The following is a 12,976-nucleotide window of genomic DNA, read 5'->3' on the forward strand; positions in this document are numbered from 1 at the left end:
TCCTCTAGACACATATTGTATGGATTAAGCAGTCCCGATATTGTACCAAAAAGTGTTCAAGTAGATTTTAGATGAACTCATTATTAAAGAGCATGATAAAATTTGATTTAATTGCTCATATTCCCTTGAGCTAAAAGTCCTTGGTTTCATTTTTAATGGACCATGGTCAGCTACTACCCACTGATGCCAACAATCCCAAAATGTTTTTTTGCCCCCACAGAGGTAGGATTCCTCAGCTCACCTGTTGACGTCCATATTCGTCACTTTACTGAAGAAGATGAGAAGATGTCATCATAATAAAATGTAAAGGTGCTGCGAATAGTCCCCTGTGGGGTTTTTATTTAATCCTTCCTTGTCCCCATGCCCACTATGCTTTTGGCACATGGCAGCTGTTCTCTACATACATATTTGGCCAATAACCAGTATATACAGGGTTAAAGACCTTGAAAATCTATGCCAATCGAATGCTGGTTCGAAACAGTATTGTTACCCAAAATCCGTTCTACATTTAATTATTAATAGTATTTCGAAGAGATTAAATAGCTTACTAATGTTATCTGCAGCTGCAAAACAGAAAGTGGTGCAGTGCGTCAAACCAAAGCTTCCCCCTGCCTGTTGGGTTAAAGGGCTTTAAAACACGCAGGTAACATCACGAATACACCTACACAGCGACCGCCGCACCTGGATGGGGATGAACCCTGTCCGCTGTTAGCTTTGTTTAACATTTTCAGTGTAATCGAAAAGAGAAGTACTCTGGGACTGTCATGATCACACAGGTCTGTGCTGTTCCTTCCTTTCACTGGGGTCTGGGACTAGAATTCTCATCAGTCGCTCCAAGGATGATGGGAGTATCAGTGTAGCAGCTGATGCTAAAATGTATTTGTGGAATCCTCAGCATGGACCTAACAATACGATGTGTATGTAGTGCTGCGTGTCATGCCAAACACTTCAATAAGAATAATAATTTTAACATGTTGAATACATTTCCGTGAACCGTATTGTTTTCTGCAGGTTTTTGAGGTGTTTGTGTAGATTAGACAAAACAAGTCTATTAACTGACTAACTTTTCAGTCTCACATTTCTTTGCTTTGAGAATCCCTTTTTTATGTTAACAAAAGGTAAAAAGTGTGCGTATTACATTTTTTTAATTATAATAAATAATAGGAGGTAGCCAGGAGCAATGCATCTATCACCAAAACCCCATTGTACAGAAAGTGTGGACCTACACATAGATTGTATGTTTTCATACTGACTACTCATTTTCTGTTGTGTATTGTAGTTTTACTATGTTATTATACTTTATTTGTATTAAATCAGTAGGTTGGGGCACCGGAATCAGTCTACATGGAAAGAGGTGTTTACCGTATGTGATGGGAAACGTGGCATGTGAGTTCTTGATGATATGGGCAATCAAATGCTTAAGATGGGATGTTAGTCCCTCGCCTGGCATCACCCTGCTGAAGGTTCCTAGAACACATCAGGTGCCTCTAAAAAGGACAACAACTAAACAAAACTAAAGAAAGGTTAAGGTTAGGGCTGCTCGCATGGAATTCACATAAACTGGCTTCCGTTGTGTATATATTGATTTTTCAGTCTGTAAACTGTGCTGCATAATATAACATTTTGGGGTTTGATAAGCACTAATAAGCCAGTCTAACTATTGTCCAGTGCTAAGTATAATATTTTAAAACCCTGACTGACACTGCCTGATGATGTTGGGAGAGGAAAGCAAAGGAAAGGAAAAGAAGGGAAGAAAGAAATAAAGAAAAAGAGAGGGGTCAAAGATTAAGGGATAGAGAAAGAAGCTAGAGAGGGAGAGAAAAGAAAGACAGAAGAAAGACAAGAGAGAGAAAATAAAAAATGCACATCATTTTAATGACAGGCACATATGCTAGAAAAATATAAATATGTTTGCTATACGTGGCTGATTCACCTTTACCTCTAGCTGATAACACACCATATAGTTATATTTTTATCAGGCAAGAAACATCGTTTACCTTTTTATTAGCGAAGCTTGAAGAAGCAAATTTGGCAGCGGATTGGAATAGATTTCTGAAACAAAAGCATAATTCTAAGGCACTCCTAAAGAAGTGATATACTAAGCAATGAGGGAATGGCAGTAACAGCTCGGGAACGGGACTGCTACGCAGAAACTAAGTGAGTTGGTGCCATTCATGACTGCGAGCGCCCTGGTGAATGCATTGAGATACAGTCTGTCCTGTTAAGTATTGGTCGGTCCTTCAGTAATGAAAGGCAAGCAGAATTTCTGAGACGCTAAATCTATAATATAACACAACACTGATGAAAAAACAACCAACACGAGCGACGTGGTATTAGTAATTTCATACATATAATCCCTAGAGCCGTTTTGATTGATCCAGAACATTTCTTTCTAAAGTATACAATTAAACTTATTTACCTAAAAGGTAATGTGGTGTATTTCCATAGCCTTTATATGCCAGTGTTCTGTGTATTACCATTTCCATGGAAAACCCCAACCTATTCATTTGATCTTATACATACACCCGCCTCTCTGTTACAGTAATTACAAACACAAATGGCATTCAAGTGACAAGAAGGAAGAATGCTATAGATGGCAAAGGACATTATAAACTGACAGTTTTAAAGATTTCTGTCTGCGGTAACAGAATAATAATGATGATGGGCAAAAGTCACATTTATCACAGAAAAACAGAGAATGCTGTGGGGGTTTTGATGAATCTGATGCCGCATTTTTAACCAGTGTTAGCATCCATTACGCTCAATGATTAAGTGCTAGGTGAATATTTCGGAAATTTTGTGATTGTGCTGGTTGCATTCATAATAAGGGTGATGGGTATTCAAAATGTCTTGGTATGCCCCCCTCAGCCATTCTTGTGCCCCATAGCTCTGGCAGAGAAGCAAGGTACAATTATTTTGCCATATCTGCAGACCACTTATAAACATCATGCCACCTGTCTCGATCTATAACTGAAATGAACCCACCGTATTTGTAGGTGAATTAATGGGGGGATCCTGTTGCTGTACCCAGGATTAATGGGATATTGCATATAGTCCCACCTTGACCACACATATGGCTACTTCACTCGTGCCCATTCAGGAATATATTTAAATGTGACCCTAAAGAAGAAACACACAGGTTGTCTGCTTAAGGCACACTCTTCTGTAAATGTATTTTCATTTATTATTATGTTTTATTTATATCGCGTCAACATTTTACGCAATGTTTAAATATAGTTAAGGGGTACAACCAAACTAGAATTGATAGACTAAGACAGGGTACAACCTGCAACCCCCCCAGCTGCTGCAGGACTACATCTCCCATACTTATCAGCCAGGCCCTTAGCTGAAAGAGCAGAAGTAGTCCTGCAGAAGCTGGAGGGCCGCAGGTTGGACATCCCTGGACTAAGAGAAACCAATACAATAGTTAAAGATCATGGCCTTACTGGCAAGCTTACATATAGTTCCCAAACGCACCGGTCTGTGAAAGTTTATTCTCATGTCCGGTATTACCAGAACAATATTACATATAGACAGTGTGAAAGGAACCAGGTTTCACAACCAAGGAGGTCAAGGAATAGTCCTGACACTGGAATATCTTGGCTATGTAGTAATTTATTCTTCATGATTATGCGTCTACAAAAGTGATACGGCCCGAGACGGTCTTAATTGTGACATTCCACGTAAACCCTATGTCACCAGGAAAGTCTAATGCGTCTCGGGCCTGTCATTCTTCCCAGAAGCTAAAGCATGCAGTTACAGAAGGGTTAAGCCATGATAGACACAGACAGAATCTTAAGAAAACATCTCACTTGTCCTTTCATTATCAGCAGGCCCAGAGAAAAAGTATTTCAGAGCAATGGTGAGATAAAATGAACATTTATGAAGTGTGTCACTACGCAGCCAAAAAGTAAGTGCCCACGCAGGCCAAAGCTCATTCTTCTCATGTCTGTTGGCCGCAACAGGGTTTTAGACTTTTGTTTATTGCAACCAGATGGTAGGAGGCAGAAATCAGTCACCTGTCTTGCTGCAAACCAGGCTGAGAAATATATACTGGTATTACATGCACAAGCTGCTACCGTGCACTGTACACGCGAAACGGATAAAAATAAACCAAAGAGTTTGGATACGCAATGCCTTAATGAGATCTGTTATGGAGCTGTCAAAGGGTCACCGGTGCTGGATGCAGTAATGAGTCTTCGGGGAGAGAAATCCTGCAGCTATTTACTAGCCATATGTACAAATCAGAAATGCACTATATTTCTCGGTTTCTATGGATATGATATATCAGGGGAGCTGTTACTAAACGGATTTCACAAAGTAAAAGAAAGCTTAAGGGAGGGGGGGTTAAGTTATTATTTGATAAACCATTTTAGACAGGAACACAATTTTACAGATTCTATTATGCCAAAAGAAGTAATAATTAGCATATAACATGACATTCTTTTAAATCTACATTGGACCTCCAAAACACTTTGCAGCCTGAAAGCAATGCACAAGCCGAGCCGAGCCATACACTCAGGCTGTGTGGGACTTGAAGGACTCCCCTAGAAGTCCCTATAACGGATGACATGGGGGGGGGGTCACAGTTATTCGAGTCTCTGGCTTGCGCTTCTCGCTGAGCCTGACTGCGTCCTAAATTGACCGACTATGTAGTCCTGTTATAACGCAGTAAGAGTATGTGCGGTGGCAATAAAGCATTTAGTTATTACATGAGTAAATAAAACAAATAAAGGCTGCACAATTGTTTCTCTATAAGGGTTACCTGGTTTTAGAGATATCTTTCGGTAAAACCCATGACAATGACAGCAGGCACTACAGACCCCCCTGCGGAGACCGCAGCAGACATGGCCCACTCTACTCAACGCACGTTGCCAACACATTACTACACGCTGGCTAGCGGAGATCCCATTACAGATGATGCACAGTGGCGACCAGGTTTTGCCCAGGCCATAGCAATATTCACAAGGTATTTAATGTTTAATATATTCACCGCTGTATAATTGTCTGTCACTTTATAAATTAACATAATAATAAGACTCTGACCCTGAAAAATGAAAGAAAAACCATGACCCACAGCACACACAGAATGATGTATAGGGGGTGGGGTAATTAAGCAAGATAGGATTGAAGGCCATGTCTCTTTAAATCATATTGTAATTAAATGGTACCGGTGGGTTTTCATCCAGTCGGGAGCAACACAAGAACCTTTAAGGACTGTCAGACAACAAATATCTTTTTCAATCATGCCACATACCAAGTTAAATTCGTTGGGGGTTGGGGACACTGATAAAAAAAACCCCACAAAAAACACATTTTCATCTATATACGAATTTATCAATATTTATTTATATTATTTAGAAAATATTTATTCATAAAATAAGAAAGCTTTGAGGCTATTTGTAACCCAAACTCTTGTTTACAACAAATGTAATTCAAAAGCATTTATTAAGCAGTATTTATATTACACTTAATACACAAGTCAAAAAAGGTTAATAAAAAAAGGGTTGTAATCCAAATCAAGATCATTATATAGCTCTCAAAGCAACAAAAAAAATTAAATTGTACACCTTATACACGATATGTTTTTCAAATTTCCAGCACATAAATGTTCAATAATGAATAAGTTAAAAATAACAGATAGGAAAATGCCATAATTGAGGTCACATTTACTCCCAAATTAGTCCAGGCTTAGTTGAAGGTCTAGGTTGCGGTGGAAAATGTCACAGCTCTGACAGCGGCTTAACCAGCTGCTTTAAACTGCAGTTTCCATCGCAGATTGGGCAAAGTATAAGCAGAAGATAAGAATCCGAGCAATTTCGCTGCTAAATCCGTTCTAATTTCATTAACCTATAAAGTTTGATAGGTTCTTCAAACCAAACCTAAAAAAATGACAGGACGGAACGAGGGCAGGGGGGGGTTATGTAGCAAATGTATGGGCGAAAGAGTATTTTAGGACAAACAAAAGTGAAAATATATGTGTATACCATTGGCATACATATGAAAACATAGAAGGATGTGCACACCTGGAGCGCACCAGTCAAATGACATATATGTAATATATGTAACAGGTGTTATATATATATATATATATCTAAAGTGATTATGTATAGTAACCGGGGGCTGTTTCATCAAATAAAAGCAGATCAGTGAACCTCTAAGCATTCTTGGGAACTCTGTGGGTTTCGGCCGGAGACTCCCGGCTGCAGCTCTACTTCTCTGGGAATTCCCCACTTCCCTATTAAAAATAATGTGAGTCCCGCAATGTCGGTGGGACTGCTCAGTGATGTCAGCGGGACCTCCTACCCACATCCCGGAGAGGGGCTCCAGGTAGCGGGAGCCAGAAAGCACCCACGTATGTCTGTATGTCACAGTTTCTGGATTATTTATCTGGAGTTAGTTGAAATTAACTTAGTGTATAAACCACAGGAGGCAGTACAATGAAACCGGAAAATCTACTTTCTACTGAGCGACTAACCGGAGCACGCTCAAACTGTTATAGCACTGCATCGGTGGCGAGATGGGTGTGAATTTGTTTTTTAATTGACGCATTGAAGCCACTTTGTACTTCATATATAACAGAAAAAACTACCACTGCACTTTTTCAAGGAGAAAGAAAAATACATTTTATACACAAATCTGGAATACTATTTAAAAACACACAGAAAAAAGCGAACATTTCAAAGGGACAGTCCTCATCTATCTGTCCCTGAGGCGATTTGCAATACAAGAGCACTGAGCACAAGAAGCTCAATTCCTGCGTGTTAGAAAAGCAGCAAATCTAGAAAATGAGGAATGGATGAAGACAGAAGAGATGTCAGCAGGTCAGCAGGGAAATAAGGATTGAGGACCTGGAATTAGATGGAGATCACATTATAAGTCCATTGACGTATGTTACACGACTTAAAATGATTAAGGTCATTTTCTTTCTTTCTAAGCTGTTTGGATTCAAGGCAGTGATAGGAAGACCCCTGGGGGCATGGGACAGACAGAACACGTCCTTCACATGCTGGATGGAGTCTGTCCTCTTCTTCATAAGAGCTTTAGATGAGGACGACGACTCACTTGATGCTCTGTTTACAGAAGGGACAGAAGTAGTTTATAGACCAAAGAAGCATTCATAGGTTTATATCTGGATAGATTTAACAAGGGTCAGGAAAACTTTTATACCGTGATCTATTAATTGTCCCTTAGACATCAAAACAACATAAAACTTTTCAGGAAATCTATTCATCTAACACCTCTGATTGGCCGAATACTGTGGCTTTCCATGTAAACTGTGCTTACAGGAGGTACAAAGTTTTTGATTTGTTGGCTTTTATGACATCACTGTGTGGCACCATTTGCAATTGCAGTAACTCATGAGTGTGCGTGATTTTACAAGGTGAGGTCATATCTTCGGGACTATACACCAAATATAAGAGAAAAACCCCAAACTATTCCCTGGATTTATACAACTGACTGCAATTTTGCTACCTTCATTTATAGTTCATCGCAGTCTCTACATATACTCCTCAAACTTTACTTTATGGTTACAAGATGTTACTGTCTTTGGTAATATCTTTGTGCTATGAAATTGTTGTAAGTAAATATATATATATATATATATATATATATATATATATATATATATAGTATATAAATGAATTTCCCCAGGAGCATCATCCGACTGTTACAAAATGATTCATTAAAACAACTTTTAGAAAATGTTGATAGAAAATGTTGGCAATCCTTTTTTCTTTTTCAACTGCTTTATCGTACAAGCGGAATATTTACACCAGTTTGTTATTTGCAATGCAGTCCAGCGGTGTTTTAACAAAAAAAGCAGCCAAGAGTGGAGGCATCATACTCTTTAGACTACCACAATGCAAGTTAAAATGTCTGTCACCTGAACAGGAAGCACTAAAGGCTGGAAAAGACAAATAAAAAGGTCCGGAGAAGTAAGATGGAAAACTATATTAAAGGTCTGCAGACAGAACATAAATGCAAGAGAAAATCTGAGATGGGTAAATAGTACTGAAGACACCGAGAGACTGGTGAATTGTAATGGGGTTGAGATGTATGTCCAATGGATGGTGGTGTGGAGACACGCCCCCAGCACACGCCCTCAGCACACACCCAATCATCTGTTAGCACGAGCAGTTGCCACAACCCTTCACACTATTAATGATCTCCTCCTGTAGCTTTTTCCTTTCCTCGTCTTTGGAGATTTGTTGGCTGCTCTTCTCCGCCATCTGGCTGTTGTTACTGTTCAGGACTCGGTTACTCTGTGTGTGCCACAGTTCTGAATACAGGCTGTTAGGATTGGTCAGGAGTCCAAAATGGGATCCCCTCTCCGCCACTTTGCCCTGGAACAGGTGAAAGAAAAGAATGCCAGTCATCAGAATTGTATGACTATGACTTGAGTGCTCCAGAAAGTGGCAATGATACACAAGGTTATTCTAAGAGATTTGTACAACAAAAAGTTATCGAAAAAAACAATGCACAGAAAAAAGGGACAACTTTAAAAAAACAAAAACAAAAAAAGGTTTACTAAAAATTGGACGCCTTTTCTGTTTTATCACATAGTACCCTTGGTACTGCTTCTCCACTTGTACAGGTCCAAACCCATATTCTCAGGGACTACTGAGTAACCTATGATTTTAGTGTTAGCATTTTATTAGGTTATTCTGAAATTACAGGGTTTCTGAGCAATCATACACAGTACTGTAGAACATTTTAATTAATGAGAAGAAAGTTCTGTTACATTTGCCTATTTTTAGACCATATAACTTGAAGGTGTCTATTCACTAAATAGTCATTTAGTTTGGTATGCATTATAGTGACTCAAACTAATAAGGAATTGACCTCTGCAATTAATCTAAACAGCTGAGACCAGGTCAAGTTGTATTTAGAGGGCTGCAGGGTTGACCTAAACTAACCATTGCAAAGATTCAACTGCCCCCCCCCCATAAATACCATCTAGCAGGGACAATGACTATTTGCAACGCTCCAGAATTGGGATGAAGAACTTTGTCTGACCAACAGATCTGTCCTTGGGTTTAATTTGAGATATTTGCAGAAAGGGAAGACTTTTTGCTAACCCTATAGAGTTAGCGCATTTAAGACAATACAAAGCAAGAGATGAGTGCACACCCAACAAATACTGTTTAAATGCACCTATGTGAAGCACTATATGTCCATATACATAAGTACTCCAGTTCTGGCAAGTCCTTGGCTATATTGCTCACCAAGGAGCTAACTCAAAGCGACTGCACTGTCTGGGCAAAAAAAAGTTTGGGCAACATTAGAACTTGGTAACAAAGAGGTTGTTTGCACTGGTGCGATATATAGACCCCTGGACATGCAGAGGAGCTCAAAATAACCATTAGGTCAATGAAAGGCAAGGTTATCATTATGGAGGACTTTGGTCTTTCCGGTCTATATCAGGAAGATTAAACAGCTGGATCAGCCAGGAGTCGAGAGACATTCTTAATTCTTTACAGGGATTGTGTTGTAGACAATTGGTAGAAGAGCCAGCAGGGAAGGCGGCTGTGCTAGATTTAGTATTTACAAATGGAGACATAATTACAAGTGTCACTGTTAGAGAGTACCGTATTGGCTCGGATATAGGCCGCCCCTGTATATAGGCCGCACCCTATTTGGTGCTTTTTTAAAGAATTTTTTTTTTTAATAGATATGCTGCCACTCTGTCTCCCCCCCCTGAGGTATGCTGCCACTGCCCCCCCGAGATATGCTGCCTCTGTCCTCCTCCTCCTCCCCCTGAGATATGCTGCCACTCTGCCCCCCCCCGACTTACCAGAGCAGACTCCCGGGTGTCTTGCGGGGCCGGCGGGACATCTACGCAATACGCGTATACAACGTCCGGTGCCGGGACTCAGCGGATGTGCCGGCACCGGAAGTTGTATACGCGTATTGCGTAGGTGTCCCCCGCCGGCCCCGCTAGAACCCGGGAGTCTGCTCTGGTAAGTCTTGGGGGCAGAGGTAAAACGCATCGTGCGGACGTTCACCGGGGGAAGTGCTGGCAGGGGAGGCTGTCTGAGCGTATCAGAGAGTAGGATAGGATGCAGGTCCCCTGCACCGCTGCGGGGGATCTGTATCCTAACCCTGCTGCCTGCCCGGCGCCAGGAACTGCATGTCCCGGGCGTCGGGCGCTAGACCCCGAATATAGGCCGCACCCCCACTTTAAAGACTTAAAGTGGGGGAAAAAAATGCAGCCTATATTCGAGCCAATACGGTATTTGCGCTCCAGTGATCATCAATCAGTGTGGTTTAATATAATAATATATAAAGACAGAGGCAGTGTTGCACCACACATAAACTAACGTTTTAGAAAAACTTATTTGGTCTGGACATCTTTAGATGGAGTCCATGAAAAATTGAACTATTTAACTCTCAACGACAGATGTTGTTGCTGCAATTCCTTGATAAAGAGGCATTCAGTAACACCAAAAAACATCCTCTATCCTAATATTTATTTATATAGCTTGAAGAAAAGAAGAGAGAGGGGATATGTAATATAAGTAGTTAAATACTCAAAGGCATTTAACAAATACAAGAGTGAAGCTTAGTTGAAAATGTAACGTAAGAAGGTTCTACGTTACAAACATGGTGGTAGATGAATGAAACAGTTTCACAGCGGAGGTGGTGGAGGCTAAGTGAGGGAATGAATAGGATAGACACAAAGCTATTCAGAGTACCAGGAAAAATGGGCAGACTAGATGAGCCAAATGGTTCCTATCTTCTTGTTAAACACACCCTTAAAACGTATAAATTCAGATTTCAAGTGCGGCTGAAATGACCAATATGTACACGCAACGAAGCAAGAAATTGTAAGCAATCTACTTATGTAAGATTAGACAGGACTCAACAAAATTGGGATACTTTGACGCAGTGATGGGCTAAGCAATATATGGACAGACTTCACAATATTTATGCATCAGATAGGTGCTTTTACATAGTATTTGTTGGGTGTGCACGGATTTCTTGCTTTGTTTCACAGATCTGTAGGATTTAGTTAAGGAGAAACCGTCGCCAATTGTTATTGAAATATTTAAGTTAAGGTTCTTTGTGAATTATACATATTGCCCCAGTAGCAATTTTACTTTAATAAAAATTGGTGACAGTTTTTTGTCATCAAAGGAATGATAATGGGGAAAAGATCGTGAAAAGTGACCAGCCTGTGGCCCTTCAGGACACCAACTTTAATACATAAAATAATGGAAAACGTATTTGTTTTCTTTTACAAGTAATACCACCACACATCAGAAGAAAGTATGGAATACACAGAGCAGTGCTGTGTTCGGTTAAGATAATTAGTTGTATATGATTACAAAATCAACCAAGGGTGCAAAATCAATGGCGTACAAGTTCCTTTTGCAGGACCCGTGTTTCTTTTTATCATTAGCTGTTTTCATTCTGTTTGCTCTATCCGTCCTCCAAGGTCATACATTGTGAGTTTTCATTACAATTCTGCTGCTGTGGGGTAAGAGATCTTCTTCAAATTAAGTCCTACAATAAAAGTCTTTGTATTCTATTCATTCCACTCAAATAGCATATTGAGGAGGACGAAAAGATCTTTAATTATGAAATATTTTATAGACACATTGACCAACTTTCACCAGATACCAATGCAATTTGTGGCAGTGCTGTTGTGGTTCGTAGAGAAAACCGATATAGCCAAACAGGTTCAGGAGAAGATGAAGTCTTTGGTCAAAGCCAATACTTCTTTATTAGGTCAACATAGAAAAAGAAAGTGTTGTCACATAACCTGCTGACAGCATCCACACTAAATTTGGAGTGAAGCACGCGGCCAAAATAGTCTCTTAAAATATTTGTTATATTACTGAAGGCCTAAGAAATTACATTCGCGTGAAGAAAGACTGGAATATTGGTCAGGCTCATCTCCGCTCCCTTTATATTGTGGCCGCATTGCCTGTCACGTTGCCTTTCTGTGGGGTGACAGGGAGTGATGAAGAACAGCAGGAATATGTATCTTAAAGATGCCTTCAGTAAGCGCTACACACTAGGAAACACATTTAATGTCCCTGAAGCTGACGGCACATTTGCATTGTCTGGGAACAAAGACAAACTTATAATATACAATGGGATAAATACAGAGGTGCCAGTTTAAATATAGGACCTATAATGCTATTTTATTAGCAGTATAAAAGCAGGCAAGGTTAGCCATGCGTGTCTGTCATGTGTATATCAGAAATAAAAGGCACGCAATCTGGATAATCATAATGTCTGCCACGAAACACTGGTGATGACTTGAGGGAAGAAAACACATACATGTCTAAAATATGTGCAATGTATACAATTATATTAAAATTGCATAACCGGTATTCAAGCCTCATATAGTTATATTCACTCAACATTGAGCCAGCCCCCAGATACGTCTATTAAAGAACGCTAGAGTCTATTCAGAATGGACTCCATTGCATTTTTCTGTGTGCATTTCATTTTTTAACGGCAATGGAAAAGTTAGCCTTGTGTCTCATTCCCCTCCCGGAGTATCTGTGGGTTGAGTAGTAGCCACACTCCTATGTGAATTTCAATATAAGCTCTACTTGGAAGTATGCTAATGGCGTTGGGATATGCTACTGCATCCGCATGTGCAGCATACTAAAGTCTCATTTCCCAAACCAAGGGGAAAAAATGAACACATGCTACCACGAAGAGATTGGAGAAGCTTCATTATTCCAGCATGGATCTCTTAAGTGCTACCCAGCAGTTCTCACACTACGTAAGAGTGCAAAGCAAGACAATGTGACAATCTGATTCCAGATCACTACACGAGGACTTCAAAAGAGGACGTCATAGAGTTCTATGCTGAAATATCTAAAGACACACAACCGCTAAAGACACACAAATACACCTGCATGTCACATTTAGCTACCTCGCCATGTGTGTACACTTGGGTGCCACTTACAAATTTGTCAAAGCCTTTTTAATCAGAACAGAAGCACAATAT

The 12,976-nt window shown here is 40.0% G+C and overlaps 1 protein-coding gene across 1 annotated transcript in view; it reads right to left on the reverse strand.

Moving 5' to 3' along the window:
• Nucleotides 1–7,619: 7,619 nt before the first annotated feature.
• ABCB7 (ATP binding cassette subfamily B member 7) overlaps nucleotides 7,620–12,976 on the reverse strand; it is a 56,727-nt gene continuing 51,370 nt past the window's right edge. Inside the window, exon 16 of the mRNA XM_053474003.1 lies at nucleotides 7,620–8,348. Coding sequence (XP_053329978.1) covers nucleotides 8,130–8,348 — 219 coding nt within the window. The 3' untranslated portion in view covers nucleotides 7,620–8,129. The remainder of the gene's footprint in view (nucleotides 8,349–12,976) is intronic.

Source organism: Spea bombifrons, chromosome 8 (assembly GCF_027358695.1).
Source record: "Spea bombifrons isolate aSpeBom1 chromosome 8, aSpeBom1.2.pri, whole genome shotgun sequence".
NCBI lineage: Eukaryota > Metazoa > Chordata > Amphibia > Anura > Pelobatidae > Spea > Spea bombifrons.